The 20443-nt window shown below is 45.9% G+C and overlaps 1 protein-coding gene across 3 annotated transcripts in view; it reads left to right on the forward strand.

Annotated features, from left to right (window-relative positions):
* PDLIM5 (PDZ and LIM domain 5) overlaps positions 1–20443 on the forward strand; it is a 386619-nt gene that overhangs the window by 342901 nt on the left and 23275 nt on the right. For all 3 annotated transcript variants that reach the window (XM_063917416.1, XM_063917425.1, XM_063917436.1), the window contains one exon: positions 18512–18686. In XM_063917416.1, coding sequence (XP_063773486.1) covers positions 18512–18686 — 175 coding nt within the window. The remainder of the gene's footprint in view (positions 1–18511; positions 18687–20443) is intronic.

Consider the following 20443-nt stretch of genomic DNA (forward strand, 5'->3'; position numbering starts at 1 on the left):
GGGGGTCAGACACCCCTAGCACCCCTAGGGGTGAGGCAGCAGCACAGAGTTTCCAGCAGACAGCATAACTCTGGAATGACTGGAGCAATTTACACCAAACTTGCTACACATATGACTTACACTCTGGGAACAAACACTGTGGGGGTAACACACCACTAGCACCCATAGGGGTGGGCCAGCAGCACACACTATATCAGGACATGCATGATATGTCAGTGATGACAGGGCTGCATGTGACAGGGCCAGTGACATGATGTGAGGAGGGGAATGCACGTAGCACAAACCCACACACAGTTATATAGTGGAAGTAGCACGGCCCCCCAGCAGCGCAGAGTATATCAGGAGATACATAATGTTCTGTGCTATATAAGAAACTGTAAAAAAAATGATAATTTTACAAGGGCACTGACATGATGTGAGGAGGGGAATGGAGGCAGCAGTAAGCCATAGACTGAGAGTTATATATTGGGAAGAGCAGGGTCCCTTGGGGGACCAAAAAGGGGTTCAGCCACTACACAAAGTGTGTCAAGGAAGCAAGATATGCCTAATTACTAGATCTCCAACCAATATAAATTAACGAACAACTATCATTTTAATTTACCATCCTCATCCCGTAGCTGTCTGGTGTTTATCTCCTTTGATCATTTAGCCATTGTGGTCAGGTGTACTATATCTTTACATTTAGTGAGGTGTAGTCATGGTGTAAAGGACAGAGTGTGATTCCCGATTAGTAAAAAAAAACAAATACCAAACAGTGAGCAACATCACCAAACAGGTAATTTCAACTTTAAACCTGTCATTTATTTTGTACTGTCTGGACATGGCTACTAATAACAGATGTACAAACAAAATTCTTAAAGCTATGTGTGCAAATGCTAGGAGCTTAGGAGACAAAATTACAGAGCTAATTACGATAAAGACGGGATAACCTGGATATTGTGTCAATTACAGAGTCATGGTGCAATGAGAATCATGACTGGGACATAGCTATACCAGGATACAATTTATTTAGGAAGGCTAGAATGAGAAGACTAGGAGGAGGGGTAGCAATGTATGTGAAAAGCATAAATGCTACTTTAATACAAATATTGAAGACAAAACTGAGGCCCATTGGGTCACCACAGAAACCGGGGAGAAGGACATTATTCGCATTGGGGGGCAGGATTTGGACAGGAACCTGTTGATGGACATCACTAAAATGGCTTTAAAGAGAGAAGTCATAATCATGGGAGACTTAAATTTGCAAGATGTAAATTGGAAGGGGTCTTTTGCAAGTTCTGCTACAAGTGGCAAATTTCTGAATTCCTTACAGGGAGCATCTCTCAAGCAATTGGTGAGGGAGCCCACTCGCAAAGTATTAGATTTAATTCTTACAAATATTGACAGGATATCAAACATATATGTGGGTTAGCACCTGGGATCCAGTGATCATCAAGCAGTATGGTTTAGTATAAAGACAGGATCCAACTCCTGTCACACAAAAACAAAGGTGTTGGTTTTTAGAAATGCTGACCTTGCAAAAATGGGGAGATATTAAAGTGATTCAGTGGTAGACTGGAGGAACTTGGAAGGAGTGCAGGAGAGGTGGGAAAAACTGAAAAGTGCAATACTAAGGGCAACAGACCTTTGTATCAAAAGGATTAGGAAAAGCACCAAGAAATGGAAGCCAGTGTGGTTCACAAAAGAAGTATTAACTAGTGTGAAGGCAAAAAAGATTGTTTTTAGGAAATACAAACAGACTCAAAATAATAACGACAAAGAGGTGTATCTTGACAGATGGAAGGATGCTAAGAAAGTGATCAGACGTGCAAAGGCAGAAGCTGAGGAGAAAATGGCCCATTCAGTAGATAAAGGGGACAAAACTTTTTTAAGTATATAAATGAAAGGAGAAAATCAAGTGGAGGGATAATAAGACTTAAGACTGAGAGTGAAAATTTGGTGGAGGGAGACAAGGCAATAGCAGATCACCTAAATAATTATTTTTGCTCATTATTTACTACAGAAGGAGAAGGGAAGGGGCCGCAGTTAAGTTGCAAAGGCATTCATAAAAATAAGGTAGATGAAAGTACATTTACAGAGGAGAAGGTCCTAACAGAACTTTCAAAACTAAAAGTGGATAAATCAATGGGGCCAGATCGGATACACCCAAGGACACTAAAAAAAGTGCTGGTGGCACCATTAACAGAATTATTTAACCAGTCACTAAATACAGGTGCCATTCCAGAGGACAGGAAAAGAGTGAATGTAGTTCCACTCCACAAAAGTGGAAACAAGGAAGAGGCAAGTAACTACAGACCAGTAAACCTTAGATCAGTAGTAGGGAAAGTAATGGAAAAACTATTGAAAGAGTTGTGGAATATCTTAAATAAAACAACTTACAGGATCCAAAACAGCATGGATTTTACTGGTGGGAGATCATACCAAACAAATCTTATTGACTTTTTTGACTCTTTGATGAAAATAATAGATCAAGGAGAAGCTGTAGATGTAGCATATCTAGACTTTAGTAAGGCATTTGACACTGTCCCTCATCGCAGACTGCTAAATAAACTTGGAAGCATGGGGGTTTATTATAAAACAGTTAAATGGATAAGAATGGATAAGAACCTGGTTCTTATCCATTGTAGGACAGTTGTAGTAAATGGAGTACAATCTATGGAAGGAAATGTTACCAGTGGAGTACTTGGACCAGTTCTCTTTAATATATTTGTTGGTAACATTGCAAATGGTATTGAAGGGAAAGTGTGCCTTTTTGCAAATGATACGAAGATATGCAACAGGGTAGACACACCGGGAGGGGTAAAACAAATGATTGATGACCTAGCTAGGCTTGAGAAATGGTCAAAAACGTGGCAACTACAGTTTAATGCTAAAAAATTCATGCACTTGGGTCTCAAAAACTCAAAGGCTAAATATAGTGTCAAGGGTACTATAATGGAAACTACTGAGGAGGAAAGGGATTTAGGAGTCACTATTTCAAGTGACTTAAACGCAGGGAAGCAATGCAACAAAGCAATGAGAAAGGCAAGTTAGATGCTTGGTTGCATAGGGAGAGGAATCGGTAGCAGCAAAAAAGAAGTAATAATGCCACTGTATAAGTCATTGGTACGGCCTCATCTGGAATACTGTGTCCAGTTTTGGAGACCATATCTCCAGAAGGATTAGAGAGTGTACAAAGAAGGGCAACTAAAATGGTGCATGGCCTACATCACAAAACTTACCCGGAAAGGCTAAAGATCTTTTAACATGTATAGTTTGGAGGAGAGAAGGGAAAGGAGGGACATGATAGAAACTTTCAAATATACCAAGGGTTTTAACAAAGTTCAGGAGGGAAACATTCTTCAAAGGAAGAGAAGTATTAGAACTCGAGGGCATACACTGAAATTGGAGGGGAGGCAGGTTCAGGGGAAATTTAAGGAAAAATTACTTCACAGAAAGGGTAGTGGATAATGGAATAGCCTCCCATCAGAGGTGGTAGAGGCTAAGACTGTAGAGCAATTTAAACATGCTTGGGATAGGCATATGAATATCCTTATAAAGAATTAAGGTTCAAAAAGAATTGAGATTACCTAAAGGATAAAAAAAAGGGGCACACTAGATGGGCCAAGTGGTTCTTATCTGCCATCAAATTCTATGTTTCTATGTTTAAAATTAACTAATACACTAATCTATCAAGTAACTAGGGCTTTATTAACTCAGTCAGTCACTAAAAAAACAAAAGCCAGGACTCTAATATTTTTTAACTTATACAGCTTTGATCTACTGGAAGGTCAGATGAGATGTGAGATCAAATACTTTGATGTAATTTACTTCCTCCTAGAGCATCTCTCTGGAAAGAATGTATTGATGAGCATTGATGGTTTAATTGGTTACCGTTACTGCCTCATAGCCCTGAGGTCTTGGGTTCGATTCCCACCATGGCCCGAATTGTGTGGAATTTGAATATTCTCCCTGTTCTTGCTTGGGTTTCTTCCCACAATTCAAAAATATTAGGTTGATTGGCTGCTTGTGTGTGTGTGTGTGTGTGCGTGCGTGTGTGTGTGCGCGTGTGTGTGTGTGTGTGTGTGTACAGCACTGTGGAATATATGCGCTGCAAAAAAAAATATTCATAGTAATGAGGAACCCTGGGCAGAAGTCATTTAATTGTTCAAGCAGGCTATTACTGCTAGCCACTGCAAACAATAATTTTTGAGCCAAAGGTTGGACAATAGCTAGAGGTCTTAATTTTTGTTTGGCGCCAATTAACCTACCAGTATATATTTGGATTGTTGGAGGATACCGCAGTACCGGGAGGAAACCCACGCAAGAATATGCAAACTCCACACAAGATAAGACCGTGGTGAGTATAGAACCCATGACCTCAGTGCTGTGAGGCAGTAATGCTAACCTTTACACAATCTGTACTGGTTGTTTTTGGGGGTGGGGGGGGGGTTTAATCCTTATGAAATCATTATGAAACATGCTTTTAGGAATATACAATTGGCACCTAAGTTTAAGAAGAAGTACACTATTTTAAATACTAAGTATTGTTGATTTCTTTTCTTTCTTTTTCTTTTTGTTCATACAGGTTGAGTATCCCTTATCCAAAATGCTTGGGACCAGAGGTATTTTGGATATGGGATTTTTCTGTATTTTGGAATAATTGCATACCATAATGAGATATCATGGTGATGGGACCTAAGTCTAAGCACAGAATGCATTTATGTTACATATACACCTTATACACACAGCCTGAAGGTCATTTTAGCCAATATTTTTTATAACTTTGTGCATTAAACAAAGTGTGTCTACATTCACACAATTCATTTATGTTTCATATACACCTTATACACACAGCCTGAAGGTCAGTTAATACAATATTTTTAATAACTTTGTGTATTAAACAAAGTATGTGTACATTGAGCCATCAAAAAACAAAGGTTTCACTATCTCACTCTCACTCAAAAAAGTCCGTATTTCGGAATATTCCGTATTTCGGAATATTTGGATATGGGATACTCAACCTGTACTATAGTTCTATTTTGTTCCTGTCTGTATAAATGAATGTGCACAGAGCAGCTCTTTATCTTCGTGTACAGAGATTTTTTTTTTTTTTTATTGGCTTGTTTTTAAATATTTAGATTTTTTTTATACTAAAAGAAAAGTACATTATCTAGTTAGTTACTGTATAAAGACATTTGTTTAGGGTCTAAGATTTTTCAGTGGGTCATAAAAACTGCAGGGATCTTTACCAGCTATGACTCTTTCTCCTTATATAACCAACTTTGATAGGGATGTACTGAAGTCCATTAAATAGAATTCCTGTATACAGTATAATGCAGATGAAGAACCTGTATATCTTAATGCTAGTTTTTGGTTACTTCTGATTCTGAGTAATAACAAAATATATTCGCTCATGGGGGGTTATTTAGGTTTGTTAGCAAATCAGAAAAGTAAGCAATTTGGCAAAACCATGTTGCACTGCAGATGGGACAGATGTAACATGTGCAGAGAGATTTAGATTTGGGTGGGTTATATTTCTGTGCATGGTAAATACTCGCTGCTTAATTTCTTTACTGCAATTTAGATTTCAGTATGAACACACCCCACCCAAATCTAATCTCTCTGCACAAGTTACATCTGCCCCCCCCCCCCCTGCAGTGCAACATGGACTTGCCCAATTGCTTACTGTTTTGGTTTTGTTAACAAACCTGAATAAGGCTCATAGTCACAAGCACTCGTGTCAAAACTGTTATCTTGCAAACTGATGAATTTCAAAACATACTTAGGAGCTTCTCAGCAGAATGCTTACTGACTAGTCTTTCTATTATGTTATATTAAATATATATATTAAAGTGTTAAGCCCCGTACACACTGGGTGACATTCCACTAATGACTGACTGGCGCTGTATCGCTGAACGCTAGATCGTTCTGCGGTATAGCGCTTACACTGAATGATATCACTGAACACTATCGTTAAGTGACGTCATCCCCCGCATTCCACGAACATGCAGCTCAACAGTGTTTTCCAAATTGAGCTGCATCTTTGATAGACTATAGATGAACTTGAATGACCCCCAGGTGCGCGCATTTTTCAGGCATACACACTAGACCATATGAACGATAGATATTTCAAAAACGATTATCGTTCATATAGTCCAGTGTTATCGCCCAATGAGTATGGGGCTTTTTAGACTCCATGCTTAAAAGATCTGTGGTCCTTCTTTTGGGTGATAGTGTAATCCAGAATAGTTATTGTTTACCAATATAATAGTCTCTGTTCTCTTTTATTTTATCAGTACTGCAAACTAAGTCTTTCGCATGTAAAAATGTCAAGAGATTCTTGCTTCTTTTGGGTTAGCATACTATTCTTAAACTGACAACTTATTTTCCAGACATTTGCTCAGGACTGAATAAGTTTGTAGTATTAATATTCTATGGTGGTCATTCCGAGTTGTTTGCTCGCTAGCTGCTTTTAGCAGCATTGCAAACGCTAGGCCGCCGCCCTCTGGGAGTGTATCTTAGCTTAGCAGAATTGCGAACGAAAGATTAGCAGAATTGCTAATAAATAATAGGATTTTAATACCTACTGGTAAATCCTTTTCTCTTAGTCCGTAGAGGATGCTGGGGATGCTTCAAGAACCATGGGGTATAGACGGGATCCGCAGGAGACCTGGGCACTTTAAGACTTTTTAAAAGGGGTGTGAACTGGCTCCTCCCTCTGTGCCCCTCCTCCAGACCCCAGTTATAGGAACTGTGCCCAGGGAGACGGACATTTCGAGGAAAAGGATTTATTTAATTTTTAAACTAAGGTGAGATACATACCAGCTCACACCACAAACACACCGTACAACATGGCATTCAACAACAACGCATGCAACGGCATGACCAACAACAGCCACAGACTGACTGACTTAACTCAACATGAGTGTAACCATAACCAAACTGCAGATACAGCCCGCACTGGGACGGGCGCCCAGTATCCTCTACGGATTAAGAGAAAAGGATTTACCGGTAGGTATTAAAATCCTATTTTCTCTTACGTCCTAGAGGATGCTGGGGACTCCAAAAGGACCATGGGGTATAGACTGGATCCGCAGGAGACATGAGCACACTAAAAGACTTTGACTGGGTGTGAACTGGCTCCTCCCTCTATGCCCCTCCTCCAGACCTCAGTTAGATTCTGTGCCCAGGAGTGACTGGACACACACTAGGGGAGCTCTACTGAGTTTCTCTGGAAAAGACTTTGTTAGGTTTTTTATTTTCAGGGAGACCTGCTGGCTACAGGCTCCCTGCATCGTGGGACTGAGGGGAGAGAAGTCAGACCTACTTCTGAGTTAAGGGCTCTGCTTCTTAGGCTACTGGACACCATTAGCTCCAGAGGGTTCGATCACTTGGTGCGCCTAGCTGCTTGTTCCCAGAGCCGCGCCGTCACCCCCCTCACAGAAGCCAGAAGAAAGAAGCCGGGTGAGTATTAGAAGAACAGAAGACTTCAGTGACGGCAGAATACTTCAGTAACGGATGTACAGCACTCCATGCTCCCACACACACCAGCGGCACTTACAGGGTGCAGGGTGCTGGGGGGGAGCGCCCTGGGCAGCAAGTTACTGAGGGTCTTTTAACTGGCAAAGGCTGCATATTCAGTGCCCGGGCACTGTATACGATACCCCCGCCAGTATAAATAAATTAAAATTTAAGCGGGACTACAGCGCGCCGGGAAGGGGCGGGGCTTAGCCGCACAGTTCAACAGCGCCATTTTATCTCTTCACAGCCGCTGGAGGGATGCTGGCCCGGACCTCCACTCTCCTTACAAGTAACAAGGGAGCAAAACGGGGGGTATGGTGTTATATTTGTATATATATTTACAGCGCAGGCATCATATACTATTTATTTAGTAGTATATGGGCGCTGGGGTGTGAGCTGGCCTACTCCCTCTGTGTCTCTCTACAGGCTTCCCTGTGGGTCTGTTCCCTTTTGGCCGGTGTGAGTGTGGGTGTGTCGGTACTGCGTGTCGACATGTCTGAGGCTGAGTGTTCCTCCCTGGAGGAAGTTACTGGGGGCGTGGAGAAAGATTTGGGAATGACTCTGTCGGCACAGCCGACTGCTGATTGGGTAAATATGTTGAGTACATTGAATGCAAACGTGGCATTATTGTCTAAGAGGCTAGATAAATCTGATTCTCAAACACAAGCATGGAGAAAATCCATGAGGACGCTTTGTCTCAGGTACAGACCCCCTCAGGGTCACAAAAACGTTCCATTTACCCAGATGGCAGATACAGATACCGACACGGACTCTGATTCCAGTGTCGACTTCAATGAGGCTAGTTTACATCCGAAAATGGTTAAGAGTATTCAGTACATGATTGTGGCTATTAAAGATGTTTTACGTATTTCTGAAGAGCCTCCTGTTCCAGATAAGAGGGTTTGTTTGTATAAGGGAAAAAAGCTTGAGGTGACTTTTCCCCCTCTCATGAACTGAACGCTGTTTGTGAAAGGGCTTGGGAGTCGCCGGACAAAAGGTGGCAGATTCCCAAGAGAATTTTTATGGCATATCCTTTCCCCTCTGACGACAGTGAGAAATGGGAGTCGTCTCCCAGTGTGGACAAGGCTCTGTCCCGACTGTCCAAACAGGTGGTGCTTCCGTCTCCGGACACTGCTGCCCTCAAGGGGATGGCGGATCGCAAGCAGGAGACAACATTGAAGGCCATTTTCGTTACTACTGGTGCACTACTCAGGCCTGCTGTGGCGTCGGCGTGGGTGAGTAGTACTATTGCTAAGTGGGCTGATAATTTAGCTTCTGACATGGATACCCTTGATAAGGATAACATTCTTTTGACTCTTGGTTATATCAAGGACGCTGCAGATTACCTGAAGGATGCGGCGAGGGATATTGGCCTCTTAGGATCAAGGGCCAATGCCATGGCTGTCTCGGCCAGGAGGGCGCTGTGGATTCATCAATGGAATGCTGATGCCGACTCCAAGAAAGCTATGGAAGCTCTCCCTTTTAAAGGTTGTGTCTTGTTTGGTTTGGTTTGGTTTGGTGACGGCCTTGCTGACCTGGTGTCTACCGCTACTGCGGGTAAGTCATCCTTTCTTCCTTATGTTCCCACACAACAGAAAAAGGCGCCTCATTCTCAGATGCAGTCCTTTCGGCCTAATAAATACAAAAAAGGAAAGGGCTCGTCTTTCCTCGCTTCAAAGGGTAGAGGAAGGGGAAAAAGGTCCCCTGCTGTGTCTGGCGCCCAGGACCAAAAGTCCTCCCACGCCTCTACCAAGTCCACCGCATGACGCTGGGGCGGGAGTCCTTGCCGGTGTGGGGCCGTCTCCGAATCTTCAGTCAGGTCTGTCTCAATCAGCCCTGGATCCTTGGGTCTTAGACATAGTGTCCCAAGGGTACAAACTGGAGTTTCAGGAGATCCCCCCCCCCGCCGCTTTTTCAAATCGGCCTTGCCAGTTTCTCTTCTAGAAAGAGAAGTGGTAAATGCTGCGATACAAAAGCTGTGTCAACGGAGGGTCATTGTCCCCGTTCCCCTGTCCCAACGGGGGGAAGGGTTCTATTCGTGTCTTTGTCGTGCCGAAGCCGGACGGTTCGGTCAGACCGATTCTGAACCTAAAATACCTCAATCCATACTTAAAAACTTTCAAGTTCAAGATGGAATCTCTTCGAGCTGTGATCTCCAGCCTAGAAGGGTGGGATTTTATGGCGTCAGTCGACATAAAGGATGCCTACTTACACGTCCCAATATATCCTGCTTATCCGGCCTTCCTAAGATTTGCGGTGCAGGATTGTCATTACCAATTTCAGACGTTGCCGTTTGGGCTTTCCACGGCCCCCGAGGGTCTTCACCAAGGTGATGGCGGAAATGATGGTACTCCTACGCAAGCAGGGTGTCACAATTATCCCGTACTTGGACGATCTCCTGATAAAGGCGAGATCAAAGGAGCAGTTGCTAAGAAATGTGGAACTCTCCCTGACGGTTCTGCAACAGCATGGTTGGATTCTAAATTTGCCAAAGTCTCACTTGATTCCGACAACTCGGCTGCCCTTCTTGGGCTTGATTCTAGACATGGAACTACGGAGGGTGTTTCTTCCGGCGGAAAAAGCTCTGGAAATCCAGAGCATGGTCAAGGAGATTCTGAGACCGGCAAGAGTGTCGATTCATCAATGCACTCGAGTGCTAGGGAAGATGGTTGCGGCTTACAAAGCCGTTCCGTTTGGCAGGTTTCATGCCCAGGTGTTACAGTGAGATCTGCTGAACAAATGGTCTGGGTCTCACCTGCACATGCACCGGAAAATAAGTCTATCTTCCAGGACTAGAATTTCTCTCCTGTGGTGGCTGCAAAGTTCTCACCTTCTAGAGGGATGCCGCTTCGGAATCCAGGATTGGGTCCTACTGACAACAGATGCAAGTCTCCGAGGCTGGGGTGCAGTCACACAAGGAAGAAGTTTCCAGGGAAAATGGTCAAGCCAGGAATCTTGTCTCCACATAAATGTTCTCGAGTTAAGAGCCATTTACAACGGCCTCCTGCAAGCGAAGAACCTTCTGCAAGGTCTGCCTGTCCTGATCCAGTCAGACAACATAACAGCGGTGGCGTACGTAAACCGCCAGGGTGGAACAAGGAGCAGGGCGGCAATGGCGGAGGCCACAAAAGTTCTCCGCTGGGCGGAAAAGCACGTGAGCGCTCTGTCAGCAGTCTTCCTTCCGGGCTTGGACAACTGGGAAGCAGATTTCCTCAGCAGACACGATCTCCATCCAGGAGAGTGGGCACTTCATCAAGAGATATTTGCAGAAGTGACAAGGCGTTGGGGAATTCCTCAAATAGACATGATGGTGTCTCGCCTCAACAAGAAGCTTCCGAGGTATTGTTCCAGGTCAAGGGACCCCCAAGCCAGTGCAGTGGACGCCCTGGTAACTCCGTGGGTTTTTCAGTCGGTGTATGTGTTCCCTCCGCTTCCTCTCATTCCAAGAGTGTTGAGGATTGTAAGACGAGCAAGGGTTCAGGCAATTCTCGTCGTTCCAGATTGGCCACGGAGGGCCTGGTATCCGGATCTTAAGGAATTACTCGTAGAAGATCCTTGGCCGCTTCCTCTAAGAGAGGACCTATTACTGCAGGGGCCATGCGTGTTTCCGGACTTACCGCGGCTGCGTTTGACGGCGTGGAGGTTGAACGCCAAATCCTAGCTCGGAAAGGTATTCCCGGGGAGGTCATCCCCACTCTCCTTAAGGCTAGAAAAGATGTCACGGCAAAACATTATCACCGTATTTGGAGAAAATATGTGTCGTGGTGTAAAACCAAAGCAGCTCCTGCGGAGGATTTTCACTTGGGTCGTTTCCTCCATTTTTTGCAGGCAGGCGTGGATGCAGGCCTGAAATTGGGTTCCATCAAAGTGCAGATTTCGGCTTTATCTATTTTCTTTCAAAGACAATTGGCCGCCCTTCCTGAGGTTTAGACGTTCGTGAAGGGAGTGCTGCATATCCATCCTCCGTTTGTGCCACCAGTGGCCCCGTGGGATCTTGAAGTAATGTTACAGTTTCTTATGTCTCACTGGTTTGAACCTTTGCGAAAGGTTGAGTTAAGGTTTCTCACTTGGAAAGTGGTCATGCTTTTGGCCTTGGCGTCTGCCAGATGAGTGTCAGAATTGGCGGCTTTGTCTCACAAGAGCCCATATTTGATTTTTCATGTGGATAGAGCGGAATTGAGGACTCGTCAACGATATTCTGCCGAAGGTGGTTTCGTCGTTTCACATAAATCAGCCTATTGTGGTACCTGTAGCTACGGAGGCTGTCGCAGTCCCAAAGTATGATGTTGTAAGAGCTTTAAAAGTTTGTCGCCAGAACGGCTCTTGTTAGGAAAACGGAAACACTGTTTGTCCTGTATGCTTCCAACAAGATTGGAAATCCTACTTCCAAGCAGACTATTGCACGCTGGATTTGTAATACGATTCAGCATGCGCACTCTTCGGCTAGGTTGCCATTGCAGAAGTCAGTAAAAGCCCATTCTACCAGGAAGGTGGGCTCGTCTTGGGCGGCTGCCCGAGGGGTCTCGGCACTTCAACTTTGCCGAGCAGCTACGTGGTCGGGTTCAAACACTTTTGCTTAGTTCTATAAGTTTGCTACCCTGGCTGTGGAGGACCTCATGTTTGCTCAATCGGTGCTGCAGAGTCGTCCGCACTCTCCCGCCCGGTCTGGAGCTTTGGTATAGACCCCATGGTCCTTTTGGAGTCCCCAGCATCCTCTAGGACGTAAGAGAAAATAGGATTTTAATACCTACTGGTAAATCCTTTTCTCCTAGTCTGTAGAGGATGCTGGGCGCCCATCCCAGTGCGTACTGTTACTTGCAGTTGTATTGTTGTTTTCTATTACACGATGGTTGTGTATCGGTTATGTTCAGCTTGTTGCTGTATTTTTTTCGTTCATACTGTTATCTGGTATTCCTGCTAATCCAGTTGTATGGTGTGTTTGTGGTGTGAGCTGGTATGTGTCTCACCCTTAGTTTAACAAAAATCCTTTTCCTCGAAATGTCCGTCTCTCCTGGGCACAGTTCCTATAACTGAGGTCTGGAGGACTGGCATAGAGGGAGGAGCCAGTTCACACCCAGTCAAAGTCTTTTAGTGTGCCCATGTCTCCTGCGGATCCCGTCTATACCCCATGGTCCTTTTGGAATCCCCAGCATCCTCTACGGACTAGGAGAAAAGGATTTACCGGTAGGTATTAAAATCCTATTTTCTCATACGTCCTAGAGGATGCTGGGGATGCTTCAAGAACCATGGGGTTTATACCAAAGCTCTAGAACGGGCGGGAGAGTGCGGAAGACTCTGCAGCACCGATTGACCAAACAAGAGGTCCTCCTCAGCCAGGGTATCAAACTTGTAAAACTTCGCAAAGGTGTTTGAACCTGACCAAGTAGCAGCTCGGCAAAGCTGTAATGCCGAGACTCCTCGGGCAGCCGCCCAGGATGAGCCCACCTTTCTGGTAAAATGGGCTTTTACCGATTTCGGTAACTGCAATCCTGCCGTAGAATGAGCCTGCTGAATCGTATTACAGATACAGCACGCAATAGTCTGCTTGGAAGCAGGAGCCCCAATCTTGTTGGGAGGCCACAGGACAAACAGAGCCTCTGTTTTCCTAATCTGCGCCGTTCTGGCGACATAGATTTTCAAAGCTCTGACCACATCGAGAGACTTCGATTCCGTCAAGGCATCAGTAGCCACTGGCACCACAATAGGCTGGTTTACGTGAAATGATGAAACCACTTTTGATGAAACCACTTTTGGTAGAAATTGCTGACGAGTTCTCAACTCCGCTCTATCAGCATGGAAGATTAAATAGGGGCTTTTGTAAAACAAAGCCGCCAACTCAGATACCCGCCTTGCGGATGCCAAGGCTAACAACATGACTACTTTCCAAGTAAGGAATTTTAACTCAACCTTACGTAAAGGTTCAAACCAATGAGATTGCAGGAACTGCAATACCACATTAAGATCCCACGGTGCCACAGGGGGCCCAAATGGAGGTTGGATGTTTAACACGCCTTTCACGAAGGTCTGAACTTCTGGAAGGGAGGCCAATTCTTTCTGAAAGAAAATTGATAAGGCCGAAATTTGTACTTTAATAGAGCCTAACTTTAGGCCCGCATCTGCACCTGCTTGCAAAAAATGGAGCAAACGCCCCAGCTGAAATTATTCCGTAGGAGCCTTCTTGGATTCACACCAAGACACATATTTCCTCCAAATACGGTGGTAATGCTTTGCCGTTACTTCTTTTCTAGCCTGAAGAAGTGTGGGAATGACTTCACTGGGAATACCCTTTCGGGCTAGGATTTGGCGTTCAACCGCCATGCCGTCAAACGCAGCCGCGGTGAGTCTTGATACACGCACGGTCCTTGTTGTAACAGGTCCTCCCGTAGAGGAAGAGGCCAGGGATCTTCTATGAGCAGCTCCTGAAGATCTGGATACCAGGCCCTCTTTGGCCAATCCGGAACAATGAGTATCGCCTGAACCCTTGTTCTTCTTACAATCTTTATCACCTTCGGAATGAGTGGAAGTGGAGGGAACACATAGACCGACTGAAACACCCACGGTGTCACTAGGGCGTCCACCGCTATTGCTTGAGGGTCCCTCGACCTGGGACAATATCGCTGAAGTTTCTTGTTGAGGCGGGACGCCATCATGTCTATTTGAGGAATTCCCCAATGACTTGTCACTTCTGCAAAGACCTCTTGATGAAGACCCCACTCTCATGGATGGAGATAGTGTCTGCTGAGGAAGTCTGCTTCCCAGTTGCCCACTCCTGGAATGAAGGCTGCTGACAGAGCGCTTGCATGTCTCTCCGCCCAGCGAAGAACTTTTGTGGCCTCGGCCATCACCACTCTGCTCTTTGTTCCACCCTGGCTGTTTATGTACGCCACTGCTGTTATGTTGTCTGACTGAATCAAGACGGGCAGACCGCGAAGAAGATGTTCCGCTTGCAGAATGCCGTTGTAAATGGCCCTTAATTCCAGAATGTTTATGTGCAGACAAGCTTCCTGGCTTGACCATTTTCCCTGAAAGTTTCTCCCCTGTGTGACTGCTCCCCAACCTCGGAGACTTGCATCTGTGGTCACCAGGATCCAATCCTGAATCCCAAACCTTCATCCCTCCAGAAGGTGAGAACTGTGCAGCCACCACAGAAGGGAGATCCTGGTCCTGGAAGATAGGATTATTTTCTGGTGCATGTCCAGGTGAGACCCGGACCACTTGTCCAACAGGTCCCACTGAAACACCCTGGCATGGAACCTGCCATACGGAATGGCCTCGTAGGCCGCCACCATCTTCCCCAGCAACCGAGTGCATTGAAGAATTGACACTCTTGCCGGTTTCAGAATCTGTTTTACCATGTTCTGTATTTCCAGAGCCTTTTCCACTGGAAGAAAAACTCTCTGTAATTCTGTATCCAGAATCATACCCAGGAACGATAGCTGTGTCGTCGGAATCAACTGTTATTTTGGCAAGTTTAGGAGCCAACCATGTTGTTGCAGAATCGTCAGTGAGAGCGCAAAATTTTTCAGCAATTGCTCCTTGGATCTCGCCTTTATGAGGAGATCGTCCAAGTACAGGATAATTGTGATTCCCTGCTTGCACAGGAGAACCATCATTTCCGCCATAACCTTGGTGAAAAGCCTCGGAGCCGTGGACATACCAAACGGCAACGTCTGAAATTGGTAATGACAATCCTGAACAGCAAACCTCAGGTATGCCGGATGTGGAGGATATATGGGAGCGTGTAAGTAGGCATCCTTTATGTCGACCGACACCATAAAATCCCCTTCCTCCAGACTGGAGATCACTGCTCGGAGAGATTCCATCTTGAATTTTAATTTTTTTTTTTTTTTTTACAAAGAAATTGAGGGATTTTAGGTTCAGAATCGGTCTGACTGAGCCATCCGGCTTCGGGACCACGAACAGACTCGAATAAAAACCCTCCCCCTGTTGTGACGGGGGTACTGTGACAATGACTTGATTTTGACACAGCTTTAGTATTGCAGCGCATACTACCTCCCTTTCTAGAAGAGAAGCTGGCAAGGCCGATTTGAAAAATCGGTGAGGGGGCACGTCTTGAAACTCTAATTTTTACCCTTGTGTTACTATTTCTAATATCCAAGGATCCAGGTCCGAGTGCACCCAGACCTGACTGAAGAGTTTGAGACGTGCCCCCACCAGTGCGGACTCCCGCAGAGGAGCCCCAGCGTCATGCGGTGGATTTGGTAGAAGCCGGAGAGGACTTCTGCTCTTGGGAACTTGCCACAGCCTGTGACCTTTTTCCCTTTCTTCTTCCTCTCGCAGCAAGGAAGGAGGACCCTCGTCCTTTTTTGTATTTATTGGGCCGAAAGGACTGCATCTGATAGTGGGGCATTTTATTTTGTTGTGCAGGAACATAAGGTAAAAATGATGACTTACCCGCGGTAGCCGTCACCAAACAAAACACTACCGTTAAACGGTAGAGACTCCATAGTCTTCTTTGAGTCAGCATCAGCATTCCATTGATGAATCCACAATGCCCTCCTAGCCGAGACTGCCATGGCATTGGCCCTTGATCCCAAAAGGCCAATATCCCTCGCAGCTTCTTTTAAATATGCTGCAGCGTCCCTGATGTGACCCAGAGTCAAAAGCACGCAATCCCTGTCCAGGGTATCTATCTCAGATGACAAGTTATCTGCCCACTTTTCAATAGCGCTACTCACCCATGCCGAAGCAACAGCAGGCCTGAGTAGCGAACCTGTAGTGACATAAATGGATTTTAGTGTATTTTCCTGCTTACGATCCGCAGGATCCTTTAGGGCTGCCGTGTCAGGAGACGGAAGCACCACCTTTTTGGACAGACGCGATAGAGCTTTGTCCACCGTGGGGGTTGACGCCCACTTTTCTCTGTCCCCAGAGGGGAACGGATATGCCACTGGAATTCTTTTGGGAACCTGTACCTTCTTGTCAGGATTTTCCCAAGCCTTTTTAAAAAGTGCGTTCAGTTAATGAGAGGGAGGAAACGTTACCTCAGGTTTCTTTCCTTTAAACATACAGACCCTTGTATATGTGATATGTAATACGTCTTTTATCGCCACAATCATGTACTGAATGCTCTTAGCCAGTTTAGGATTTAATCTGGCATCACTATAGTCGACACTAGAATCAGAGTCCGTGTCTGTATCTGCTATCTGGGTAAATACACGTTTCTGTGACCCCGAAGGGGTCTGATCTTGTGACAAAGCATCCCCCATGGATTTCCTCCATGTCTGGTTCTTTAGACTCAGATTTATCTAATCTCTTAGTCAACCGAGCCACATTTGCATTCAAAACACTCAACATATTTACCCAATCAGCCGTCGGCGGTGCCGACACGGTCACTCCCACAGCCTTTTCTGTCCCCACTTCAGCCTCCTCCTGGGAAGAGCACTCAGCCTCAGACATGTCGACACACGCGTACCGACACCCACAACCACACTGGGGCTATAGGAGACAGACCCACGGCAAAGCCTGTTAGAGAAACATGGAGTTCTGCCAGCTCACAACCCAGCGCCTGTCCCAGTTCTGAAGTAATATACTGCCCAGACCTGTTAGCGCTTTTAATTTCAACAAAATAGCACCAAATCTCTTGTGCCCCCCCTGTTTTGCACCCTGTTACTTGCACAGTAGTGTGGGAGGCCAGGCTCAGTGTCTCTGCAGCTTCTGTGAAGAGAAAATGGCGCTGGTCAGAGCTGTGAGGGCTAAGCCACGCCCCCTTAATGGCGCGCTTCAGTCCCGCTTAATTTCACATATTTATACTGGCGGGGGTCTGTATTTAGTGCCCAGGCACTGCATACACTCTTGCCAGTCGCTATTTGAGGATTTATGCTGCCCAGGGCGCCCCCCCCTGCACCCTGCAGTGCCGTTATGTATGTGGGAGCATGGCGTGCAGCGCGGTACCTCAAACGCCGTCTTCTGCCGTCACTGAAGTCTTCTGATCTTCTTCTACTCACCCGGCTTCTGACTTCTGGCTCTGCAAGGGGGTTGACGGCGCGGCTCCGGGAACGAGCATCTAGGCATACCTAGTGATCAGACCCTCTGAAGCTAAGGGTGTCCAGTAGCCTAAGAAGCAGAGCCCTGAAACGCACAGAAGTAGGTCTGCTTCTCTCCCCTCAGTCCCACGATGCAGGGAGCCTGTTGCCAGCAGGTCTCCCTGAAAATAATAAACCTAACAAAAGTCTTTTTTCTGAGAAACTCTGGAGAGCTCCTCAGTGTGCATCCAGTCTCACTGGGCACAGAATCTAACTGGAGTCTGGAGGAGGGGCATAGAGGGAGGAGCCAGTTCACACCCCTTTTAAAGTATTAAAGTGCCCATGTCTCCTGCGGATCCCGTCCCATGGTTCTTGAAGCATCCTCTAGGACGTATGAGAAAATCCCTTGCAGTTTCTGAGTAGCTCCAGACCTACTCCTAGATTGCGATCACCTCAGTCCGTTTAGTTCCTGGTTTGACGTCATAAACACGCCCTGCATTCGGCCAGCCACTCCTGCGTTTTTACCTGGCACGCCTGCATTTTTTAGCACATTCCCTGAAAACGGGCAGTTTCCGACCAGAAACACCCACTTCCTGTCAATCACACTACGATCACTCGAGCGATGAAAAAACGTCGCTCGAGGTTGTGCAAATCTCCAAAGTTTTGTGTTAAATTAGTGAACGCATGCGCGCTGCGTACCATGCGCATGCGCATTTTCCACCTAATCGCTCTGTTGCGAAAAACGGCAATGAGTGACCAACTCGGAATGACCACCTATATGACAATATAAATGCCTAAACTTCCTACAAATACATAGTTGCGTGGAAAGATAGACAAAAGGCAACCTGCAAGAAATTACAATTATATTGATTCAGAAGAATGAAATATGCTTCCCTCTCCCATTACATTATCAATATATTGCTGAGGTTATTAGGTCTGTTTTGTGTGTTTGAAATAAAAATTATTAGATGTTTAATTTCCATAGCTGTAAATCATGTACGTGTTCAAATTGTCTTTTTCAGCAGCCCCATTAACTGGAAGGATCACAAATCCACCTTCTTCAGTAAAACCAACAAGCAATAACAAGCCATTTGCACCACCTCCTGTGGATGACCAAGACACACTGTTCCAGAGGGCGGAACATATACCTGCCGGAACCCGCACCCCAATGTGTGCCATCTGCAACCTAGTCATTCGGTATGGTATAAGCCCTTTTGGCATTTTCAGTGCTGTGTTATGGACCACTATAGAATTTGTGTCCTCATACATCTAGCCTGAATACACCACACAGCAGGAGATGCCTGGCACAAGCGAGTTGACAGGTCCTGTGGAACTCTGCTAGTGTTGGGCTTCTTTTTTGACAGAAATGCATCTTGTTGGGCTTCTTTTTTGACAGAAATGCATCTTTTTCGCAATGCGATGTGACCAGGATGCACCAGGAGACTGTGCTGATTAATTTTATATGCACCACTTGTACAGTAAATGTGTGAGCAGCTGAGTCTATACTGTATGGAGCACAAAGGACCATCAAAAGAAGCCGCAGCTGCTGCATTGTACAAGTGTTGCACATCAAATAAATCAGCAGAGTCTCCTGGTGCACTCTAGCAGCATCACTTTGCGAATTAGACACATTGTCGGTAAAACAAAGATGCCTGATGCTAGCAAAGTCTCATGGGACATGGTGTGCCAGGTGGGCTGTTTGGTGTGACTGCACAAAGATGCATGTGGACACATCTGTAATTTTTGTGTTTTATTTTAAAGAAGGCAGGGTGTCGTGCAGGATCTCAGGGCATAGGACAGGTTGCCTGTGAAGTGGGAGATGGCATTCCAAGGTTGTCGGGGGAAGGGGATTTTGGCAAGCGGTTGAAGTGTTTTTGTCTATGCTTCTTTGTTTCTGCCATTGCTAAGCAAAGGAACAGTATTTCTTAGGACCTATTTCTCTGACGTCCTAGTGGATGCTGGGAACTCCGTAAGGACCATGGGGAATAGCGGCTCCGCAGGAGACTGGGCACAAAAGTAAAGCTTTAGGACTACCTGGTGTGCACTGGCTCCTCCCCCCATGACCCTCCTCCAAGCCTCAGTTAGATTTTTGTGCCCGGCCGAGAAGGGTGCACACTAGGGGCTCTCCTGAGCTTCTTAGTGAAAGTTTAGTTTTAGGTTTTTTATTTTCAGTGAGACCTGCTGGCAACAGGCTCACTGCATCGAGGGACTAAGGGGAGAAGAAGCGAACCTGCCTGCTTGCAGCCAGCTTGGGCTTCTTAGGCTACTGGACACCATTAGCTCCAGAGGGACCGAACACTGGCCCAGCCTCGGAGCTCGGTCCCAGGGCCGCGCCGCCGGCCCCCTTACAGAGCCAGAAGCAAGAAGAGGTCCGGAAAAATCGGCGGCAGAAGACATCAGTATTCAACAAGGTAGCGCACAGCACTGCAGCTGTGCGCCATTGTTACTCAGGCACACTTCGGTCACTGAGGGTGCAGGGCCCTGAGCAGCTATGTAAACACCTTGGCTGGCATAAATACACCACATATAACCCCCAGGGCTATATGGATGTATTTTAACCCCTGCCAGAACTCACCAAAAAGCGGGAGAAAAGGCCGCCGAGAAGGGGGCGGAGCCTATCTCCTCAGCACACAGGCGCCATTTTCCATCACAGCTCCGCTGGAAGGACGTCTCCCTGACTCTCCCCTGCAGTCCTGCACTACAGAAAAGGGTAAAAAAGAGAGGGGGGCACTAATTTGGCGCAGTTTTAATACTAACAGCAGCTATAAAGGGAAAAGCACATTTTATAGTGGTATTCCTGTCTATATATAGCGCTCTGGTGTATGCTGGCATACTCTCCCTCTGTCTCACCAAAGGGCTAGTGGGGTCCTGTCCTCTATCAGAGCATTCCCTGTGTGTGTGCGGTGTGTCGGTACGATTGTGTCGACATGTTTGAGGAGGAAAATGAGATGGAG

Source organism: Pseudophryne corroboree, chromosome 1 (genome assembly GCF_028390025.1).
Source record: "Pseudophryne corroboree isolate aPseCor3 chromosome 1, aPseCor3.hap2, whole genome shotgun sequence".
Taxonomy (NCBI): domain Eukaryota; kingdom Metazoa; phylum Chordata; class Amphibia; order Anura; family Myobatrachidae; genus Pseudophryne; species Pseudophryne corroboree.